The sequence below is a fragment of the Zingiber officinale genome, chromosome 4A, assembly GCF_018446385.1.
Source record: "Zingiber officinale cultivar Zhangliang chromosome 4A, Zo_v1.1, whole genome shotgun sequence".
NCBI classification, from domain to species: domain Eukaryota; kingdom Viridiplantae; phylum Streptophyta; class Magnoliopsida; order Zingiberales; family Zingiberaceae; genus Zingiber; species Zingiber officinale.
This window is the reverse complement of record NC_055992.1, coordinates 140,890,320-140,914,798: the sequence shown is the minus strand read 5'-3', so window position 1 is coordinate 140,914,798 and position 24,479 is coordinate 140,890,320. Positions and strand designations below refer to the sequence as shown.

Genomic DNA, 24,479 nt, shown 5'->3' with positions numbered 1-24,479 from the left:
TCGACGGTCGAGCGGCGACCTTAAACCCTCGCATCATCGACGGTCGAGCGGCGACCTTAAACCCTCGCATCATCGACCGTCAAGCGGCAACCTTAAACCCTCGCGTCATCGACGGTCGAGCGGCAACCTTAAACCCTCGCGTCATCAACGGTCGAGCGGCGACCTTAAACCCTCGCGTCATCTACGGTCGAGCGGCGACCTTAAACCCTCGTATGATCGAGCGACAAGTAAGAACAAGATGATTGCCTAATCATATTCAAAGACGATAAAAATATCGAGGAAAATTGTCAAAGATAAGACAAAAGTCAGTTACATCTTAAAAGTTCATGCCAACCGGGTACACCCGATGGTCGATTAGTACAACTGAAAAAAGCACTTAGCAAACCAAGCGAACAGAAACGCTTTAGTGGGTTCACTCCAAATAAGCCAAGGCACCGTCGGGGATAGAGTAATTGAGCTGGTCGTGATCAATCGTGGAGTCGAGCAGATTGGCAGGCAGATGTCCCTTTTTCTTGAGTTGATCAAAAATGTTGTCCACGGCGCAGCCGAAGAATCGGAGAACTCGGGCAACGAACTTATCCACGAAGGTGTCAGACCGGATGTAAGCTACCTTCATCTCTTCGAATCGGCTAGGCTCGCTTTCCTTATTGGCCTCCAAGGCCGACCGGGCGCTCTCCAGATCTACCTTCACCACCGCAAGATCAGCGTCCTTGTCGGATAGCTGGCTTCTTAAAGTGGCCTCTTCAGACTCGCGAGCTTGCCGCTCGGAATCAACATACCTTCGACATTTTTCATCTTGTCTTCCGTCTGCTTTAACTTCTGCTCGAGAGTCCGGGCTTCCACATTTTTCTTCTCTAGATCCTCAACAACCTGTTGCTTGCGGTTGGTGGCCAGAGTGATTTTTCCCTCGAAGGTGGAGATCTCTTTCTTGAGTCGGTCAATATACCCGACTTGCTCGGCGCTCTTACCCCGCTCTGCGATCAGCAACTCTTCACTCTTGGCTAAGTCAGCTTGCAGCTGAGCCACCCGAGTGTCATTTAGACCGTGAGTGGTGCCCGACTGGTCGGGGGTTTCCTCCAGCCGTTTCAACTCATCCTCTACAAAGGCAAGTCTCTGGCTTATAGCCAGACCATCTACCCAAAACTACGAAAGTCGTGATGGGAAGGGATCATAAACAAGGCCAAATTAATCGGTATGGAAGTTAAGAGAAAAACTCACGCCGGTAATCTGCTTAGTGTAGCTGTTCGCTAATACACCCGGAGGAGCAGCCGTCGCTCGGGCGCGCGCATCTTCCCATATCTCGGTCAAATGGCCTTTAATGATAATCCGGTGTTCAGTCTGATCGGCTGAGCTACCCGGCGCTGAAAAATCTTCAGTAGGAAGGTGGAGTGTGGCTGTGATGTGTCTCCGACGAGTTGTAGCCGAATGGGAAGAGGCTGATCGGCCCGCGCGGGAAGAAGAAGGCACTGGGTTGATGCTTGACCTTAAGATGCGGCCCTGAGCCAATAGTGGCGGTAGACTAGCTGCGAGAGAGGCAACGAGAGGGGCGGAGGGTGTCCGGTCAGAAGAAACATTGGCAGCCTCCGACAGTATCTGACCGGAAGCACTGGTCTGATCGGCAACCCTCGCCATTGAAGTCGCAGAGCACGCAGCTTTCTTTGCGCGACGCCTCTTGCGCGTATTCTCAAGTGGCGCTTCCGATTGCGAGCCCTCTTCTGGAGCTAGCTGATCCGCCGGAAGCTCCGCGATCGGCATTCTCGCTGCTGCTTCTCCGACTGGCATCAGGTTCAACTCCCCATCGGCCTCCTGAGTAGGCCCCTGTTCGGGCAGTACCGGTCCGGGGAGATCTTTCGGCTGAAACCCCCGCTCGACCAACACTTCAACCACTACCTGGTCAACATCGGCAGTGGTAAGCTTCGACTGCCCGACCAAGCGCGCTCGCATCATGATGTCGGCTGCAAAATAAAGAAAGAAATCAGTTAGATAAAGAGAAAGGAGGAAAATTGATGGTGTACCTAGGTTGATCGGCTCGTCGGGGCTGATCGGACTAAGGTCAAAAAGCGCCAAGACTCCTTCCTCCAGCAGCTTGTGAATGTTGAACTTCTGACCAGCTAGCATGGAGATAGCAAGCAAGTAGGCGGGAGTGTTCTTGTAGCAAGGCAACAAAGGTTGGGGCCCTAGCGAAAGTTTCCAAGTGGTTTGGAAGGAAGGTCGGTCAGGGAAGTGGACAAAGAAGAAGTGTTCTCTCCAATGCTTATTGGAGGAAGGCATCCTATCAAAAAAGACCAAGCCCGGTCGAGCTTGTAGGAGGAAAGTGCCTGGCTGATCGGACAGCTTGGGGTAATAAAAAAAGTGGAAAATTGAAGGGGTCAGGGGAATGCGATGTAAGCGGAATAGGATAATTACCCCGCACAGAAGGCGAAAGGAATTAGGGACTAGTTGAGAAAGGGATAGACCGAAGTATCTACAAACATCAAGGATGAAGGGATGAAGAGGAAGTCGTAGACCGGCAGCAAATTAGTCGCGGAAGAAGCAGACACAGTCGGTCGGCGGAGCGGAAGGCCTATCGGTGGCTAGCGGGACATGGATCTCGTAGCCAGGAGGGAGTTCAAAGGTATTGGCTAGGGTTTGGGCATCATCCTCATCGAATCGTGACTCCATAGTATCGTACCAAGGGCCCGGAGCAGAGGACGAAGGCTGTGATGCACCGGCCATGATAGAAGGGAGGAAACGAGAGGAGTCGGAAGGAAGTGCAAAAAGAAAAAGAGGGCAGAAGCAAGAGAAGGAGCTCGCCGGAAGATCGCAGGAGACAAAGAAGTTAGGGACTACAGAAGAAGACAATGGACTCACCAGGAACGGGAATGACAAGGGAACAGGAGGATTTGCTGAAGAACACGAAGTATTGTCGGGGAACACGGGGAAAATCGCCAAATAACACGGACGAAGTCGCCGGAAGCAAAAGCATGAGAGAAAGAAGATGGCGGCGACAAGCATATAAACATCAAGGGACCTCGCTTAGCCGTCCGATTGATAGTGCGAACACCTAGAGGCAAATCTGACCATTGAAATTCAAACAACCCAAAGGTCATATCCCAGCTTGTCACCTCAAGCATGCGCTAGCAGGAGGAGACGCGTGGCGTGCGTTGATAAGGTGGTTGTCAGAGCACTTAAGGAAGCGTGCTTCACATCAATGCCTCAGGCTGATAAAGGTTTTCGAAGAGATTTTTGCGAGGGGCGCCTTAGCAAAGGCTCTAGAAGCCAACCGAGCAAAGATAGAAAGCTCGCGGTTAAACAATCCGGTAGGCCGGCCGGCGGGCTCGTGAAGGGGGCCGACCGGTATAGGTGACCGCCATGCCCGCAGGAAATCACATCTTCACAACATTTTGTCCAGTCAGTCGGACTTACAGCCTCCTTCGACTAGACTTAAAGGGGGGGCATGTGATCCGGTGATAATCTAGGAGGGCCCCCCTCCCAGGAAGTGCAACGCTTAGGTGGATGTCAAAACCGAGAGGTGGTCAGCCAAGGGACCAGCCGAGCGGACGTCTATACAGGTCGGTCGGCCGGAAGAGTTCGCCGATCAACCGGAAGAATTCAAGAAGAGTTGGGTCAGCCTGCGGCGCACTGAAACCAAAGTCACTTACACCTCTCGGATGTGATATACTAGTAAGGGGATATGGAATTGGTTGGTCAGAACAATCAAGGAAAGTTCAATCAGATTAACGGCCGACAAATCAGACGAGAGATATGTGCCAACATCCTTTTGGGAGTCAATGTTGCTGGCTGACGGCGCTGATGGACGGAAAATCATACGGGAGAAGATCCCGCTACCTTGACAGAGAGGCGTTCGCCCCGTTATAGTAGGACGTCAGGGACCTTTTCTCGATTTTAGCTTTTGGGGAAATTTTGGGAATGCGCGACGGCTCGTGGAATGTGCAATCAGCCTGCCGAAGCTCTATATAAGAGAGGAGGTGGTCATCCGCGGAGGCATGCGCAGATACATCTTTGAGCACCACCATTCACTTCTTCGTTTCCTTTATTTTCCCTTCCTGCTGTTGTGTGACTTGAGCGTTGGAGGGCCGTCGCCGGGAACCCCTTCCCGGCATGGCACTAACGACTTTTGATTGTAGGAGCGAGGCGTTTCCACCGCACACGGAGATCCACCTCAGCGTTATTTCCCGGCAGCCGTCCACTCAACTTCAGGGCAGGATCACCCTCCATTTGGGTATATCCTTTTGCAACTAAACGAGCTTTGTATCTATTAATCGATCCATCTGCTTTCCTCTTTATTTTGAGAATCCACTTATTCCCAATAGCCCTTCGGCCCGGAGGAAGATCGACTAAGTCCCAAACATGATTTTGAATCATGGACTCCATCTCTTCAACCATTGCAGCTTTCCATTTTTCTCTAACTCTACATCCCAATGCTTTCTCAATGGATTGAGGTTCGTCGTCATCAATTGGAAGTGTAACCAATGCCTCATTCTCAATTCAAACCTCTTCTTAGGTTTGATCTTACGAACACTTCTCCGTAAGTTGGGTTGTTGAGAAGTCAACTCATGACTCGGCATATCACTCCCACTCAGTTGACTAGACTCAGGTATCCCTTTTGACACCTCTCTTGTTGATAATATCTCATCCTCCTCAAATAGAGGAATATTTTTATCAACATTACCTCTAATTGGAAACTCTGTTTTGAGAAAAGTCGTATCTCTCGAGTCTATTTCGGAGATGGTTCCATCTAGTTGCTTACCTATGAAAGCATAACCTTTGGAAGTCTCATGATATCTTATAAAGATACATTTCTTACCTCTAGGCTCTAGTTTTCCATACTTGTGAGAACTATCATTAACATAAACAGCTAACCCCCAGGGTCTCAGATTACTCAAATTTGGTTTTCTGTTTGTCCAACGTTCATATGGGGTAGATGGAACTGACTTTGAAAACACTTTGTTAAGTATATAGGCTGTAGTTAATAATGCATCTCCGCAATAGGAGATTGGCAAATTAGCTTGCGCCATCATAGACCTAACCATTTCAAGAAGAGTCCTATTTCTTCTTTCAACTATCCCATTTTGCTGTGGAGTTCCAGGGATTGTCAGCTGTCTAATAATCCCTCTATCATTACATATTGTCTTGAACATATCAGACAAATACTCCCCTCCATGGTCAGTGCATAAAGTCTTAACTTTACATTCCGTTTGATTCTCAACTTCGTTCATATAACGAATGAAGCAATCTAATGCTTCAGATTTGTGAGAAATCAAATACACATGACCGAACCTAGAGAAATCATCAATAAATGTAATGAAATAGGAAGCTCCATGTCTATCATTCACATTCAGTGGACCACAAATATCCGAATGAATTAACTGCAATGTTGATTCAGATCTAATAGCCTTACCAAATGGTTTCCTAGTTGCTTTTCCAGCAAGACAATGCTCACATATAGACAATTGAATCTTAGCCCGAGTGCCCAATAGACCCTCTCTAGCTAACCGATTCATACGTTCTTGTCCTATGTGTCCTAATCTAGCATGTCAAACCTCATCAGTTATATCTGCATCACTAGTTAAAGAAATGTTTGAAAAACAACCATCAATAGCATAATTGACATCTGGTTCTACATCAAGAACCATAAAACCATTTGTTAAAAAACCATATCCGATTGACACTGAGTCAATCTTAAGTTCAACAGACCGACTGTAAAAATTAATACAATACCCTAAATCAAGAAGATACGTAATAGAAACAAGATTCCGTTGAATTTCAAGAGCATACAGGACATCATGTAGAAACAAAACTCTACCACCACGGAGGTTGAGTTTGCAAGTGCCGACTCCTTTGACTTCAACTCTTGCATTGTTTCCCACACAGATCCACTTGTTGCCAGCTGGTACCCGACCATACTCAACAAATGTAACTCGTTCCCAAGCTACATGGTTGGTTGCTCCCAAATCTATAATCTACAAAGGATAAGAATCAGCTAACAACACTGAACTAACAACAAAATGCTCTTGAAAAGAAGACACACTTGGATTTACCTTTTTTGGCTCAGTGCACTCCCGAGCAAAGTGGCCCTTTTTGCCACAGTTAAAACAAGTCAACTTGTTTTTAGGTTTCTTTCCAGTCTTCTTTACTATCTTCTTGATTGAACCTTGTCCCACAACAGCAGCTTCCCTCTTCTTTCCCTTCCCTTTCTTAAACCATTTCTTTTTCTTGGATCCATATGATCCTGTAGAACCTACAGCCACATAGGCTTGTCCAGAAATCCTTGCGAATTCAACTCTCTCAGCCTCCAATTCTACATGGCATGAGACATCAGTGAAAGTCTTGATACTCTCACTGTGAGTTAGGGTCTGCTTCATGGTCTCCCAAGAATCTGGAAGTGAAAGAATAACTGCTTGAACCTGTTGTTCATCAGTCAACTCATGACCAGCAGTTTTAAGCTACCGAATCATGTTCGACATCTCCCTGAGGTGTTGAACCATTGATACATTCGGACGCTTTTTGTAGCTGTCAAACTTGATTGTCAACTATCGAAGCTTGCTCAGACTTACTTCACTATATTTTTCTTTAAGGGCTACCCAGACTGCATGAGCCGTAAGATATGACTCATACTCAAAAGCTAGGTCGTCTACCATTGAACTAACCAATATACCCTTTGCAGTTGAGTCCTTTTTCTTCCATGCCTTATAGGCATCAAGATCTCGTCTGTGTTGTCCAGTGGGACCATCTACAGGTACTTCCATAACATGATTTACAGCCTCTAGAACTTCTTGTTCCTCAAGTACATATTGTATCCTGAGGTACCAGATCTTGTAGTTATCCCCATTAAGTTTTTCACCTTTGTTGAGTTCAGCTATTATGTTTTTGGTTGCCATAATCTATCATAAATAAACACATTATTTAGTATTCAGTGTATATCATATGTCTGCAATTTATGAATGACTTAATATTACTTTGAGTTGGTTTACAAAATCAAGTGACAACTATGTTTTCACTCATCATCCGTATGACCAATCAAATTAATATTAATCAATTCTATTACATACATCCCAACAAATGAACTAATCATTTATAATATCAAGAATTCTTTAATTAAATGAACTAATCATTTAATATATCATGTTTTTTAAAATTAAATGAACTAATCATTTAATACTTCATGAACTAATCATGCATCATGTCAAGCAAACAACATAAATAAATAAACACATCATTAACATAAAATTATGTTGTAAATTGTTAACATATAACTAACTAACATGAATGAAATGGACTAACATATTGTTCATACAAAACGACAATAACAATAACAGAACTTTAGTAAACTAAATAAGTAACTACCACTCCCACTAGGACAGACACTAGTGCAGTGGCTAAAATAATCTCTCTCAGCCTGGACTCATTTGGGGTAATCTCAGGCAGGACAACTTCAAGATTTTCAATTGGATCCCACACACACTCTCCCATATCCTCTTCAGATTCATCTGGATCTTCAGGATCTTCTGAATGCTCTTCAGATTCTTCTGGATCCTCCTCTGGAGGATCTTCAGGATCTTCTAAATCCTCTTCAGATTCATCTGGATCCTCCTCTGGATCTTCAGGACCCCAATAGAGATGAAGTAACTGTCTACACATCTCTGAATACGAGATGTGCCCATCATAATCATCCCAAAGTTGGAATGTTATCTGCCTAAGGTTTTCCGGCAGTGAATAGACTAAAGCAAATCTTCTGTGTGTGTCTTGGACTGGAAACTCTTCTCGCTCAAGTTTCCAGAACAACCGATCGCGCTGACCAATAAGCCATCCGAATCCTTGAACAGGGTCGAAATCAAGCTCCTTAATCTCCTCCCAAAGCTCATGTTGTCGTAAATCACGACTAGCCATCTGAAAAATTGAAATTAAATAAGTCAGTATAAAACTGACTAACCAGTACAAAACTTACTTATTTCAATTTATACATACATAGTACTAACATAATAAATCAAGAAAAATAAATTTTCTCGATTTTCAGGAGTTAAGTCGACAATTAGAACAAATCTAATTGGTTAGACCCATTAGATCGGTTGATTAGGGATCCAGATCCTAAGCTCGGTCCATTGTCCTTAATTAGAACTAATCTAATTGGACAGGAATTTTTGTACCTATGTTCTGTTACTATTTGATCTAAGTCCATTTCTACCAATTTTAGACTTATTGATCAAACTCAGGTCCGTTTGATCAAACCAATGTCTATTGGTTTAAGTCTAACCAATTAGAACAAATCTAATTGTTTTAATCAAATCTGACCCAATAGAACAAATCTGGTCATTTGATCATATTTGATCCAAGTCCAATTAATCAACCTAAATTGATTTCGGGTTTGGATCAAATTGGTTCGGTTAAACTAACTAATGATTTATATCTGAACCGGATCTAAATGGACCAAAATTACTCTAGACCATTTATCATAAATGGTAAATTAATTGAACACATTTCCAATTAATTACCGCATGCATACAAATTAAACGTATTGCTACAGTAGGTATACATTGGCATGGTACAGTAGGCATGCGTTAGGAAATTTCGATGGTGCACATTAATTCCTCTTAAACAGCAAAACTTATCCATGCTAAGTAAAAAGCGTTATCTTTTTTATTAATTTATTTGATTTATAAATATCAAACTTTTCCTCAAAGATACTGTGCTTCGTGTTCACATTATCTCTGTCGTGTGCTGCCCACGTTCGCACGTTGCACACGCCGTGCATGCCACGCAACTGCGACGGACACAGTCGCCGGCCACGAAGGTCACTGATGCATCGTCGACCAGTCAGAATACCTTTGCGGACCTTTGCCGGCTCCAGCGAAAATCACAAAACCGTCGCGATTTTCTATCCTGGCAACAGCAGCGCTAACGTTGGCAAAACGACTCGATCGCCAAATTGCAACCCAGTTGCAAGTCTCCCTGTGACCTTATTGTCGGCAACAATCAGAGACAAACTCCGTTCCACATCCCTCTTTCGAGATGGTGACCCTTACCAGCAACCCTATCGCCGGTGAGCGGCGTTGTATGTTACGACACATTAGTCGTGCAAAACAATGACGACAAGTAACGACGCGAGAAAACATCCGAACGACGATTTCATAATTCGTCTTAAGCATTTAGAAATAACTACGCACTCTTATACCAATGTAGATAATTCTAAATGCATGAAAAGAGGAATTAAATTAAAGCGGTAAAAACTTACAGCAATCTCCCGCAGATCCGCAATCGGCAATGACGAAACTCGCTGTCGTAAGAGCGATCACAGGATCGAAAAGCCCTCCGCAATTCCACAAACCAAATCCCACCGCCTTGAATATTCTCCTCGCTTACTCTCGTCTCCAACCCACGCATGATCCTTGGACGCACACCCCCTTTATATAGGGAAATAAACCAGGAGCATAATGGACTTTTCCATTATGAGTAGTGGGGAACGAAGATCATGTTCCCACATCCCCACTCTCCCCATTTCCAACAATAATAAAAAAAAAAATATGACACATTTATTAGGATTTTTTTTCTCTAAATTAAGTGTGCAATCATGGGATGCTAGGTTTTTGGGTCATCCATCGTGAGTACTTTCCGATGTATCGTAACGGTCGATAGAAAATTTCTATAGGATCAGATCCCCTCATATTCAATTTTACCTAGTTTAACAATAAGAACAACTGGTTGAACAATAACGTAAGGAACGGAAAAAAAAGACCTCACGGCCAACTCTGCTACCGGAGATGCCAAAACAACCTAGTGTGATACGAGGATTTTGAGTAATGATCTTTTATAAATACTAGTGTGATCGTGCACACGCGTTGTGCGTGTAATATAATAATATATAAATTATTTGGGTCTTTGAAAATCCGAATTGTTGTAATATAATAATATATAAATTATTTGGGTCTTTGCAAATCCGAATTATTTGGATTTTCTAGTGTTACCCTTATGAACCAAGAATTAATTATTTGACCCATGCAATAGTGACGCTAGAGAATCCCAACAACAAACTACTGTAACGGGCTTCCTTATGAAAAAATTTATTTTAATTTAATATTATACTTGTCTTAGTAAAAAAATTAAGAAAAATATATTTTTTAACATCGTCGGTCTAAAATATTTATAGAAGTTTCTTTGATTATAGTGTTATCAATTCTAAGATATGAGATATAAGAAAACTATATTTTTTTATATAAAACAACCAGAAAAAATTAATGATGAGAAAAATTGATAATAATACATTGTAGCTGAGTCTTGAACTCTAAATCACTGATTGTTTCGTTTGTGGAATTACTAATAAACTTTGGAATTATTTTTAGTGTGAATAGAAAAAAGGACATTAACGTAAATGTATTTTAAGTTTCACCAAAGTTAGTTAGTAAAGGAGGAAGATTTTTAATAAAATAGTAAAATTAAAATCGTCAACGATACGAGTATTTAACTCTAATCTCTCTTCTCCATTTTCATTTTATTACTTCCTCTTCCCTATAATATCATATTAGCTTAAGCATCAAATCAATCTCTAATGTACACTTTCTTATCTAGAGGACAAATCACATTAGTCTGTATAGGTTGCACGTAGGCTGACTGGCTGACTATAAACCGAGATAGTTTGACATGTCTAAGGGACAAGTGACTTCACAAGGACCCACCCTGTATGACTCACATCCAAATGCGTTTGCAGATATCCAATTCCAGTTAATCCTTGAAATGATTGACTTGACTTTATAAAAATTTTCTATCAACTATTAAGATAATTAAAAAATATTTATAAAGACCCATCTAACTAGTTAATATGGGCAGTCTCATGTTTTTACTAAAGAAAAAATCTCCTGTACACTATAACTCAGATTAAAATCTTAAATTCTTCCTGACCACTGCAAACGAGACACGCATCTTCTCTTTAAGTGCTGTAAAGGAGGATTTCAAGCAACTTAATTTTGATTACTTCTGCTGCACCTCATTATTGTTCGGCCCATTGTGCACTGGTTAACAGACAGTCGGCCCCACACGCATACAGCTATCTAAGTCTGTGGCCCACGCAAACATGTGACTCGAAGATATTCAGGTTTGTTAGATATATATTCTGATTAATCGCTTCATATCTTCTGCTTCATTCCCTACTTGTCTCCTTACACTCGACATTAAATTATATCGCTTGTCCTATTCAACAACTCCACTGTTTACTTTGAGGTACATATAAGAAAAAAGGTGAATTATATTTTAGATGAGAGATTTAGAATGTTTGCGGATTAATTTTAATCTATTTTTTTTCTCACCCGTTTAAATTAGGTAAAATGAACTTTCCACCCTCTCAAAAAATATTCTCAATCTTTATTCTTGATCTTAGCCGTCATAAACTCTTGCAGCATCGTTGTGAACTCGCGGCTATAATGACACTACGAGGTTACAGAGGCCTCGTGCCAGGTAGACTTGGTCGTAAGGTCGTTGGCACCACGACTATGAGTTTGCGGTCTCATGAGCTCACAGAGGCCTCACGATAACTAGGCTTGGCCACGAGGTCTTCACGAGGTCATTGTCTTTGTGATTGTAACAACCTCACGAGCTTGCAGAGTTCTTGTTGCGGTTAGCTAGGTTTGGCAGCAAGGCTCTTTGCAAGGTCATTATCATTGCGTGGTGACCATGGTGGCAAAAATCGAATACGCTCGCCTCCAGCGTCCCCGTCAATCCGTCCAGGACCAACACGGAGAAGAAAAATCACGGACGACTACTAGCCTTTGGAATAGTGATTAGCACACAAGGGAGATATTTACCTCGACTTTGTCGAAATTCGAACCTCAGACTTCATGATGACAACACCTCATGTGTTAGCCACTAAACCATCTCGAGAGAACCAAACATAATCATGAGGTTGTTGCCTCCTTGTGGCGATCAAGCCTGAACCCCTTAGGGCTCAGTGTAGCTAGTTCCAAGAAACCGGAAATAATTTGAATCGTAAGAGTGACAATTACATAATACTCGTTGTTTATATATTTAAAAAGATATAAGATCTCTTCATTAGTATAGGTCCTTTTGAGTAGAGTCAAATAATAAAGTCATGATATTGTCCGCTTTGGATTTAAATTCTCATGACTTTATTATTTGACTCTACTCAAAAGGATCTATGCTAGTAAAGATATTTTACATCTTTTTAAATTCATAAAAAAATATTTTTTTTTATATATCTATAATATGAAATTTTAAGTGTGTCCCAACAGTATGAACCGACGATATGCTCGCCCATCTAAAAGGATCAAAATCACTTCTTTTCTGAATGTGGCGATCAACTAAGGCATCAAGCGTTTATCTTTCCTAATTTTTTCTCCTCTTTACGATGATTCCCTTTTTTTTTTGTTTCATTGATAACTATTTCCGCTGTCAACTGCTTTCCTTTTCATCCATAAATAAATTAATTTGTTTAAGATAAACTGAATGAATCAAATTTTTTATAAAAATCGAATAAATTAAACCGGTAAAAAAAATCAACTAATTGGATCTATTACTGATTAATCGATCCTTTTTATCAATCAAATAATATTTTTTTAAACATCAGTCCAAAACATTAGTCAACTGCTTATAATATAGTATAAATCAAGATTTTTTTTTTAAAAAAAAATTAAGTTTCTAAATAAACCAAATTAAACTTGTAAATTCTTTGGATTCAATCGATTAATTTAATTTAACTAATTTTTTACAAGTAAAAACAATTAGGGATGAATATTTTATAGGATCGAAAAGTGCTAGAGGGTGGAATAGCGCTCGTGGCTAATTCGTTTATTTTAAAAGAATCGAGTATATTGTAGCGGAATAAGAACAATTAATAGAAAATAATGACACAAGTTTATTTTACTTGGTTCGGAGCCTGTGACAACTCCTATTACAAGGCCCACACTTGTTAAGTATTTATTTTGAGCAATTCACTATCAATCTGAAATATTACAAATTAAAGTATAGCTAATTAAGTGTAGTAAAAATATACTAACAACTAAGAAATATGGAATTGGAGCTTTAGGTTGTCGGTAGGGGTGAGCATTCGGTTTATTCGGTTTATTCGGTTAATTTGATATTAATTTTATATAAATTCTTTTTATTGTTATTTTAAACAAATTTAGTTAATTCGGTGTTAATTGAAATAACTAATTCGATTAATTCAGTTTTAGTAAAATTTTGATTTGATTCGGTTAGCCAACACTAAATCGGTTTTCGGTTAATTCGGTTAATTTATGGACCGAATTAACCGAATGCTCACCCCTAGTTGTCGGAACAGTGTTATGACTTTGCCAAAATGTCTTTTGAGCAACACACAGAAGAAGACTCGCAATTTTCTGATTTTTCATTTGCCTCTACTCGAGCTAGGCTTAAGTAAGCCATTGAGGGCGCCTCCAACCTCCATAGAAGGCGCCTTCAGCCAAGGTTTTATCTCCATTTCCGCGGTGTCGATAAGCTCCGCCGCCTGCACCACTTATCCAACCGAAGGCGACTCCAAGCTCCATGGAGGGCGCCCTCCATCCAACGTTCAAGGCACCTTCCATCTCCTTGGAAGGCGTCTTCACGCATTGCTGCACGAGGCTTTCGACCGAGGCGCCTCCAAGCTCCATGGAGGGCGCCTCATGAACTGTTCATCCGAGGCTTTTAAGTCTTTTCTCTCCATGCAAGATGCATTAGTCCAAAATACAAACATATTCTGTAAAATAAAGTTAGCACAATAAAATATGAAATAAAAAGTCATTTTGATAGTCTCTGAACTGTCCGGTTCTGACTTCATATTTCGCCTCCGAAAACCCGAGGTCGAACCGATGTCTACTACTCCCTCATCGGGGAGCACGTCCTCACCTACTCCTCTCAGGAGAGTTTACCTATTGCCAGACCGGTCGTCCGACTGACTTGACTTTTGCTCTGCGTCCGAGTCTTCAGGACTTTTTCGCTAGACGTTCGATTCCCGACCGTCCAATCTTCCACCAATTCACCCAAAGATTCTCGATCAGCCAAGACTTTCCACCTAGAGTCTCCGACTCTAGGATTCACCCAAAGATTCTCGATCAGCCAAGACTTTCCACCTAAGGTTATCATTCCCTAGGACCTAGGGTTACCGCGCCTAGGGTTTTCCACCTGCATAACCGTAGTTAGGACTTTTTATCACCTAGGGTTACCACCCCCTAGGACCTAGGGTTACCACCCCCTAGGACCTAGGGTTACCACCCCCTAGGGGTTTCCACCTGCCTAGAATCCACTAGGACTTTTGCCTAAGGCAACTTAAGACTTTCCTACAAGCTCAATCAACCTTATTAGACAATAAGACATCTTAACTTTTGAATTTTTTGTCATTATCAAAACATAAGTTTAATCGCCTGGTGCTTCCTGCACCAATATATTTCTCTGGATTAAGATGGTGGGAAGGTTGGGCTAAAGAGATGGGTGGATCATCAAGCAATTGGCAAGTCAAAGCTTGCTTATTAAGTATCAAGCAGTTAAAGGTGATTTGTTAGCCTTTAGTATTCTAATCAATTTATTTTTAGGCTAATACAAAGAAGATAAATCATGATTGATTACTAGTCATTAGTGCAAGTAGCAATGTATAAGGAAAGATATGCTTGGATATACTAAGATTCAACCCTAAGATCTCATATGATAACACCTCATATTTTAATCATCGTACTACCTCGAGAGAACCGTTTGGCTCCAATTAGAAACATTAAAAACAAGGGTATTTGATTGTCATTTCATAATATCTATCCGACTACTACCTACTTATTCCCTGCTTCATCCACTCGATTCACTCGTTGTGACTCGGAAGCATGCATGGACAAGTCACTAGAAGGGATAAACTTTTCGAACAAAAAATATTGTCAAAGGTTTAATGATTCTAGAATTTGTTTTATTGAGAACAAAGAAAAAGGAATTCCCAATCTACCAACTTATTCCTTTCCCTTTTATCAACGAGGAGATTATTATGCAAGACTGAAATTACCAGGAAACTCTCGGGTCGGTGTGACTTCGAGGGGCAGAGAAGGACTAGGACAATCTAGGAACTTATTAATTTATTATTAATTTTTTTAGGTGACACCTGGCTGGATTAATACTGAAGATGAGCGGTTTAATAAGTTTTCCTAACAGTAATTTATTATTGTTGAACATAAAGGAAAGGTGCTGCCATTGGAGGGCTTGTTTGAATTTTCAAATGAAAAATAAAAAATAGGAGGGCTTGTTTGAATTTTACCCCCAAAAGATTGAAAGAGTGTTATGAGCCACGAGAAGAAGACCAAGAGCAGCACGTCTGTCTCATTTCATCGGGAATGATTCTATTTAAGCCCTCTTCTCTTCTTCTCTCTATTCTCTTCTTCCCTGACTCCACCTAGCTCCGAATCATCGTTCGATTTCACCTGCCCTAATTCTTTCTCCTCCTCCTCCTCCTTCGGATTGGATCAGCAGCTAGCGGCAGAGGAAGAAAAGGAAGGGCATGGAATTGCCGCCTGGCTTCAGGTTCCATCCCACCAACGAAGAGATAATCAGTCACTACCTCCTGCCCAAGATCCTCGACCACTCCTTCACCGCACTCGCCATAGCAGATGTCGACCTAAACAAGTGCGAGCCATGGGATCTTCCAAGTAACTAATCTGTTTCTTTCTTTCTTTCTTTCTTTGCCCTGAACCCTTAAACTCTAAACCCTAAACTCTAAACTCTGAAATTAGGCAAGGCGAAGATGGGAGGCAAGGAGATGTATTTCTTCTGCCACAGGGATAAGAAGTACCCAACGGGCACGAGGACCAACAGGGCCACACAGTCCGGCTACTGGAAGGCCACCGGAAAAGACAAAGAGATCCACAAGGGAAAAGGTGAGTTGAAATGCTAAACTCAACTTTTTGAGCAAAAATGATTTGGAATCGATTTTTTAATTTATTATTAAAATAACGATGATCTCAATTCATTTTTATTTTTTTTTAAAAAAAATATTATTATAATAATAGTTATAAATTTATAATTGTTAAAATACGATATTGATCTGTGTTACCAGAAATTGTAAAATTCTAGCTGCTGAAACATAGTGTTTGTTATTAGGGAGTGAGTGTTGCCCTCGTTCATATATCCCTATACCTCTTGTATATAATAGAGTTCTTCTATATTCTCTTCCTCTTTATAAAGATCTTCATCCTCTTTTTCTTCGACAAGGTGCCCTTGTGGGCACGAAGAAGACTCTGGTGTTCTACAAAGGAAGGGCACCGAAGGGGGAGAAGACCAACTGGGTCATGCACGAGTTCAGGCACCAAAGCAAGGTACATGCATATCACAACTATCGAAATGGTTGTTCGTGTTAATTTTCTCCTGATTCCATCATATTTGTGAAAGATGTTGAAAATCCTGTGACTGCAGGATGAATGGGTTGTTTGTAGGGTGCTGGACAAGAACCCCTCGCAGTCGAAAAGCTTGCAGAGGATCCAGTCCTTTGAAGATGAGCTCCTGCTTCCTCCTCCTCCGCCTCCTGCTCCGATGGCAATGAGTTTCTCCGCTGTGCTCACGGCTGAAGAGATCGACCGGCAGCTCCTCATGAGCCTCCAAAATCAGAGCTCTTATTGCTCACTCCTCTGCGACTCGGGAGATTACTTGCACCAAGATGAAGAACTGTTAAGAGGCTTTGCCACTGCATCATCATCTAGCACGATGAAGCAGCTGAAGGTGGAGAACTCCTTTGGCGACGAATACTACCACCATGAAGAACAATGGAGGAGTGATCGATTCTGAGAATTCTGAGTACATATATATATATATATATATATATATATACAGACCAATCTCTTGTTAATTAGAAAGGATAGTGAAAATAATTTTTTTTGTTTGTTTGAACTAATGTTGGGGGTTTAATTGTACTCTTTGTTTGTATTAGTTGTGATTAGGCTGTCTAATTCATGATTTGTTTGATTGTAAAGAGTGAAATTTCTTTTTGGAAATTAAAAAATAATAATAATTTTCACCATTTTTGGAGTCTTATTCCCTGATGATACGATTTTTCTTCCAAAAACTAAACTGACTCTTATATTTTTTTTCTATGCTTTCTAAAATTATAATAATAATAATTTATTGAATATTTCAATACTCCCTCACAAACTAGTGAATTGGATAAAATACTTTGAGAGAGTACCTGATTAGATATTCCTTTGTCAGATCTGTGTCTAGTCGTTTTGGTCAGTCTATTTGAACTGCCTGTCTTGTTAGTCTTTTTTTAGTTCTTGATTTTATTTCTAATTTTGTGTTTTGGTTTAGGGTTTTGATTTCTGATTTTTTGTTTCAAGGGCCTGATTTTTTATTTTTCGGGATTCTGATTTCCAATTCTAAAGTTTTGGGGTTCTAGTTTCTGTTCTGGGTTCTGATTCGAGTTTATGGTTTTCTGGGCTTTGGTTCTGTTTTGAGTTATGGACTTTGTGTTCTAGGTTGTGGATTCTAGTAGGTTTTAGGTTCTGGATTCTGTATTTTAGATTCTGATTTTTATTCTAGCTTCTATTTTTAGAATTGAGATCCTTTGTCTCAAAAATGATGTGTTTCTGTGTCCCTTCACCGTTCAGACAGGTTAAATCATATCTCAAGGATACAGTGTACATCACGAGGATGTCATGACGGTCCGATCGGCGAGGGGACACGAGGACGTATTATTTTTGGGACAGAGGATCTCAACTACTATTGTTAGGGTCCCTCACAGCCATACGAAAGGAGTTGAATCATGGAGTTTTTAGCTTCTATTTTTGTTATTGGTTTTGGTTCTGTTTTGGATTTTGATTTTGGTCTGGGTTTTAATTCTATTCTGGATTTTGAATTTGTTAAGGGTTCTAGTTATGTTCTAGGTTCTGGTTCGATTTTGAGTTCTATTTTTGTTTTTGTTATATTCTTAGGGGTTATGATTCTATTTTAGGTTTTGGTTCTATCTTGGGTTTTGTTTCGATTTTTATTTTAATAGAAGGCAACGGAACTTAGTGGTGCCCAGTGCCAAACTTTGAGATGAGTGAATCATCAAATATCTAATTTGGGCGACCGGTATAGTCGTACGAAAATTTTTCATCGGTTGTCAAGGTAAATTTAGAAACATTCGCAGCTAGCTACCGAGAAGGTTAACATCCCATAATTACGTGCTCCATTTAGAGAAAAAAATTCTACAAATACATTATAACTAGGAATCAAATCGCAGGTTAGGTGTCTAGGTGGTTATGAAAACCGGTCAAATCCTCAAACCCATGATTTTAGCTACAGTTTCAAGAGAGGAGTTTCAACTGCCCGTTAATAGTAGTAATGAAGAGAATTGTGACTGAAAATGGGGAAGTGGAGAGACTATTGGCAATAATCGCTATAGTTACGAGAGAAGAGTTGTAACTCCCGGTTAATTGTAGTAATGGAGAAAATCATAACTGAAAATGGAGTTAGTGGGAGAGATAATCATCAAAATTTCATCCCTATAAATACTGATACATCTATCATTGGGAAAGTTACTAATTTTCATAGTAAGAGAAAATATATTCTCGACAGAATTATTTTAATAAAGAAGAAGTGTACTTCACAATTCCACCTTTACCATCACTTTATCAATTTCTAAGGATTATGATAAGTGGATTTATTATTTTATGATTTTGTTTTACGGTAAAGAGAATAATAGTTTTATTTTTAATTTTTTTTTCACAATACTATTGTGTTTCACTATTATTATTACCCATTATTGTTTATTATTGATTACTGTTATTACTAAATTTTGAGGTACTGAATTAATTATGAACTAAATTGTATGAATACATATTCTAAGCATTACTTATTACTGAATTACTATTTATTACCGACCTCTCTTCTAAAAGAAATCATTCTAAAGGGTTGATATTAGTTTAAGCTACGAGGAATATAATTTTATTTCAGTGTGCGTCAATTTCTATTTTGAGATTACTATTATTTTTATTACTGAGAAACTACTATCTTTCAAGAACCACTATATTTGTATTTTTGTCTCTCACTTGCTAAGTGACTTCCAAATCACCCACCCATTACAATTTATTTCAGTTAGAGACGAAATGGAAACTAAAAATGAAATCAAGAATAAAGAGCAAGTCGAGTTTAAGGATGGTAAATTTGCTCCAATTGCTGACAGAAAGACTAGAATTCTACTACAATAATAAATTTTTAAATTTAAGTGAATGTAATTTAATTAGTTTCAAATTGTGTAAATAGTTTATTGTTTATTTTGGAATGAAAAGATAGATTTTTGTAATTCTTGTACTACTATGGTTGGTTGTTTTTGAATTTTACATTTGAAAAAACACCGATGTCAATCACCGGTTGTGGGGCGTGACAGCCCCAGGGAAACTTTGAGATGACAATAGTACGTATATGATGCGATAGAAGAAATAGCATGTGATATAATGAAAGAAGAGAAACAAAATCATAATGAACGAACTCAGACAGTGATAAATGGATAGATGAGTTTCATAAGCAATGAGGATTCAATTCTCACGTGTCACAAATAAATATATGTTGCATTCAAATCATTCATGATCGTGCCATTTATGTGACTCTTATTCGATGGGCAGTGGGAAAATTCTATGATGTTGGATCAACCAACTCTAAGTAAATAACAGATAGAAATGCAGAACCGTAGTCCCTTAGGCCGTCCACTACCATTGGGAGAGAGGTAAAGAGGGGAAACTCATGTAGCAAGCGCTTGGGCGGAGAGGACTACATAGGCAGTGAAACCCTGTTGAGTTTTGACCCCGAACATTGCAACTTCATCGCAAGTACTTAATTACCACTAAACCATACCTCCGGGCATAATAAAAGATAGAAATAACTAGATCCCTATGCTTTTATATTCTAACCGAAGAAATATAGGAAGCTCATACTGGCTGTGATATGTTGCCACGTGTGCTCATCGGGTGATCAAAGGCAAGACTGCGTGCCCAACATGTCCTTTCCTTTGCTAAAGGAATGATCACCAACCACCTTGTTAGAGAGGGGATCTGCACAAGAGATTACTATTGTCCCGTGAAACAAGTTGCCTTCTCATCATCATGAGCTACTACCTGTCCAATCACCTAACCTCAATCCTCTCCCTTCTACACTCATGCTTCTAATGCTGCTCTATAATGCCCATGGTTAGAAAATTATCAGCAAATGTGATTAAGTAAAGTAGGAGTAGTAATCCATGGGAGATATCCCCGAACGGGATGTTCTCACAACCTTGAAGTGGAGGGGTAGGAATCCATGGGAGATATCCCTCATTATCCTTGAATGAGGGTGTTCTCGAGGCCTGGATGATTGAGGGGTTGTAGTCCAGGAGAGATATCCAAGGGTGGGAATATTCTCTCTGACTAGATGACTACACCACATGTTAGGCTGTTAGTTGGAGAAGTGTTAGCAGGAATGTAAGATAAAATCATCGGAATCGGAGTCCATGGGAGATATCTGAGGGTGGGAATATTCTTGCGGCCTAGATGACGAGCTGAGAACATTTTCAAGCAGGAATACTTCGGCACTGTCAATCAATTATGAAAAAAAGGAGTTTGAAGGTTTACCCAAGAAGCTACCCGTGCAGATTGTTACCCTTGCTGACTATCAAGACAGGTGGATTGTCACTTCTTCACTCGAGCAATATAACTACTAGGCCTCTCCACAACAAAAAAAAAAGCATTTAGCGACGGAATTAGAGACGGAAGTATAGTTCCGTCTCTAATTAGAGACGGAAGTATAATTTCGTCTTTAATTAGAGAATTTTGGCCGTTTTAAATTTGAAAAAAAATGAATCTGTAAATATTAGCGACGGAAATAAAGTATCCGTCTCTAAATAAAGACCGATATTTTGATTCCGTCTCTAATCAGGGATGGAATTACATTAGATAGCGAAGAATTAGCGACGGAACTTATAGTTCCGTCGCTAACTAGCGACGGAATATAAAGTTCCGTCTCTAATGTCGCGATTTAGGGCACAGAACAGAACCCTCGCGTTCCTCTCTGCGCGCGTTGTGTTCTCGTCGGCGATCCCTCGCGGCTTTCATCTCCTCTCCGCAGCGGGTCGTCTCCTTCTCAATTCCCTCTCGGTTAGTTCGCAGCAAGCTACGCCCTCGCCTCCTTCTCCTCTCCTCTGCGCTTCTTCTCTTCTCATCGGTGCCACCTTGGTTTCTCTTCTCACTCGTCTCCTTCTCCTCTCCACAGAACGCATCTCCTCTCCGCAGCAGCTCCTCTCCACAGAACGCATCTCCTCTCCGCAGCAACTCCTCTCCACAGAACGCATCTCCTCTCTTCTCATCGGTGCCACCTTGCCAGAAGTGTGATCGGTAATCTCCTCATTTGATTTTGCTAGGTTTAGTTTTAAGTCAGTTTCTTTAAGCTAGTTTACTCCTCTGGTAATTTTTATATCTCATTTAATTTGAATGTCTCTCTTTAAGCATGTTTAGAGAATTTTGATTTGGAGAATTGCTTTCTTTGTATGTTGATTGCCAAATGGAGATTTGGAGAACTTTTATGCCTCTTACTAGGTTCTTACTTGTAGTTTTAGGTTAGAATAATTGATTTCTTGTGAAACATACCTACTCATTTAATTTGAATGTCTCTCTTTAAGCATGTTTAGAGAATTTTGATTTGGAGAATTGCTTTCTTTGTATGTTGATTGCCAAATGGAGATTTGGAGAACTTTTATGCCTCTTACTAGGTTCTTACTTGTAGTTTTAGGTTAGAATAATTGATTTCTTGTGAAACATACCTACTCTTAGCATGGACTTTAAGAATTTTGATTTCTTGCTTGTGAAACGGTGGCATGGTTCTTACTTGTGAAACATGCCTCTTACTAGGTTCTTAAAGCCAGTTTCTTTAAGAATTTTGATTTCTTGCCAAATGGACTCTTAGCATGGACTTAGTAGTTAAGGACAACTTCTTAATTATATACTTAATATTTTGTATTCATGGTATGATTTTGGTTAGTCCTCTATTCTATTAATTGCATACTTAGTACCTCTATTCTATTAATTGCATACTTACTAAGTTATTAATCTAGTACCACAATTCCTTCTTTTACTTTTTTTTTGTTGTGCCATCTCTTATGGTCTCACACCTACATATTACAAGTCAGTAAAAACAATGTCCGCCTTTAAAGATACTAACAATGTTTTAGTCTTAGTATAAATTTGAAGTAGTTACTAATTCATATTCTTCACACATTAATTGTTTTTTTTCACCATGGTTGTTTTCAAATGTATTGAAATACTTACAAATGCATATCACAAAAGCATTACGGCCAGCACTCATCGATATGAAAATATTTGTTTACTGATAAGAGTAAACACTCTTAACACTCTAAGTTGACTAAGCTATGAAGATACTAATGATTATCTCCTTACATGCTTGCCTTTGAGTATTCTTAATGTGCCATTGTGCCAATGGGAAATTTATTCTTCAAGCTTTTTTGGAATTCATCACATGCCAGTTTTGCTCAATGGTTATGTTCAACAGCTGTACTCATTTCTACCATATTTCTTGCTTTTGGTTAAATTTTCTTTTATGATTTCATATTTGATGCTTATTGAAATCATGTATATGTAGAATCATATAAACAAGAATGCAACTGAGAGTTTGAATAGTTACTTGAGTTATAGGAATCCACTCATTTGTATTGCTCCACAAAATGTGATTTCACCATCTCCTTGCGAAAAGTGCATATCACCTGTACTTGTATTTGCTCCTTCCACTAATACTGGAAGATACACTTTTGAGCCTGTACTTAGATTTTTGATGTCACAATTCCCTCCATTTTCCCTTCCAGGAATTGTTCTTACAGCCTCGTTTGCAATCTTTTCCCATTCGGGGGTTCCTTCTTTTACCTACAAGTTTCAATGTACTTGAACAAAAATTGGATGTACAATAGATTAGAAAATGGATTTATCCGAGATGACTATTATGCTGGAGTTGAAGAGTTTGTGAACTTTGCGAAGAGTCATCCAGAATGTATGGATGGTGTCATGTTACGTTGTCCGTGTAATCATTCCAAATGTAGAAATAAAGCTTTTCATGACAAGGATACTGTCAAAGTACATCTATGTAAAAAAGGATTTGTTCCAAATTACTACAACTGGTACTGTCATGGAGAGCCTTATTTGTCTCACCGTATTGGAACCTCGGATGCTTCATCATCAGGCACAACTCCTTTAGGGGAATCATCATCTAATGAGAATGCAATGCAATCAATGGTTTATGACGCTATTAATGCTGTTGATCATTCAAATATAGATGATGTACCAACACGTGAAGTTCAACAAATGTATGACATGTTAAAGGCTAGTGAAAGAGAAGTGTGGGAAGGGATTCCGTCTGGTCATTCTCAATTATCAGCTACTGCAAGATTATTGAACATAAAGGCAGAGCATCATTTTTCAGAAAGATGTTACGATGACATCTGTCAATTGATGTCTGAGTTACTTCCTGCGGATAACATAATGCCTGATAGCTTCTACAATACAAAAAAATTGGTGAGAGGTTTAGATTTGCCGGTAGAGAGGATTGATTGCTGCATTAATAACTGCATGATATTTTGGAAAGAAGACAGTGAACTGATTGAATGTAGAATCTGTACTCACCCTAGTTATAAGCATAGTAGTCGAATTCCAGGGAAGAAAAATAAAAAGGTTTCATGGAAAGTTATGTATTATTTCCCGTTAACTGTTAGACTCCAACGCTTATACGCATCTACTGCAACAGCAAGCTACATGAGGTGGCATCATGAGCATGTTGGTGTCGGCCTTTTTGCATGTCACAAGGCGCTCCAAATTAATAAAGATTGGAACCCATATAAGCTAAAGAAAATGCGTGTAGTAAGGAGTCCCAAGTCGTATTTTTCCAAGGATAACTAGTAAATGCGTGTAAATCCTAAAATTGGTTCCAATCAAAGTATTACATCACAAGATCAAAGAATAAGGTCAAATAAGGTTCATTCTCATCTAAACATGATCCATTTCCTTCTCATCAAATAAGCATCAATTAAATTCAGATTTAAATGCACCAATGAATCAATTAATGCAAATCTCTCATCTTCAGTCAACAATCAATTCCTAATCGCATTCAAATTCAACACTTAACTCATCCACCAAGTCTTCACTTCTCACTAACAATCAACCACATTCTACAAAGGTGAACAATGAAAAGTTTAAGTAATTCATTCATAAACCAAGCACATTCAAAGCCACACCAAAATCAAATGAATCAAATAAGATGTTTCCTAAATCCATGAATTGAAACTAACGCTAACTTATAGAAACCTAAACAAAAGATACCAAGTAAGAAGAAAATTGCAAACTAAGTTAGTAGCTAAACATTACTTTAATTGCAGAAATCTTAAGGAATTAGAATTCGAATCAGAAATAAGAACTGGGTTTTTGCAACAAAGAAAATCAAAACAGAATTGCATAAGAAAAACTCAAACAAATTAAAATAGCAAAGTAATGGATCAGATCTGA

At 39.6% G+C, this 24,479-nt stretch overlaps 1 protein-coding gene across 2 annotated transcripts; it reads left to right on the top strand.

Moving 5' to 3' along the window:
- The first annotated feature begins 15,266 nt into the window (after positions 1–15,266).
- LOC121971505 (NAC domain-containing protein 87-like) lies at positions 15,267–17,001 on the top strand. 2 transcript variants are annotated; one of them, XM_042522813.1, is made up of 4 exons: positions 15,267–15,623; positions 15,708–15,851; positions 16,159–16,289; positions 16,387–17,001. In XM_042522813.1, the coding sequence occupies exons 1-4, from the start codon at positions 15,476–15,478 to the stop codon at positions 16,753–16,755; spliced, it is 792 nt and encodes a 263-aa protein (XP_042378747.1). In that variant the 5' UTR covers positions 15,267–15,475; the 3' UTR covers positions 16,756–17,001. The 2 variants fall into 2 exon arrangements, with proteins under 2 accessions (XP_042378747.1, XP_042378748.1); XM_042522814.1 differs by having other exon boundaries at positions 15,269–15,623; positions 16,186–16,289.
- The last annotated feature ends 7,478 nt before the right edge of the window (positions 17,002–24,479 follow it).

Excerpts from the sequence above, each read along its gene's own strand:
- LOC121971505 (XM_042522813.1), top strand. The coding sequence starts at position 15,476 with ATGGAATTGCCGCCTGGCTTCAGGTTCCATCCCACCAACGAAGAGATA. Across the intron at positions 15,624-15,707 it reads CGAGCCATGGGATCTTCCAA|GCAAGGCGAAGATGGGAGGC; the intron begins GTAACTAATCTG and ends CTCTGAAATTAG. Across the intron at positions 15,852-16,158 it reads AGAGATCCACAAGGGAAAAG|ATCTTCATCCTCTTTTTCTT; the intron begins GTGAGTTGAAAT and ends CTCTTTATAAAG.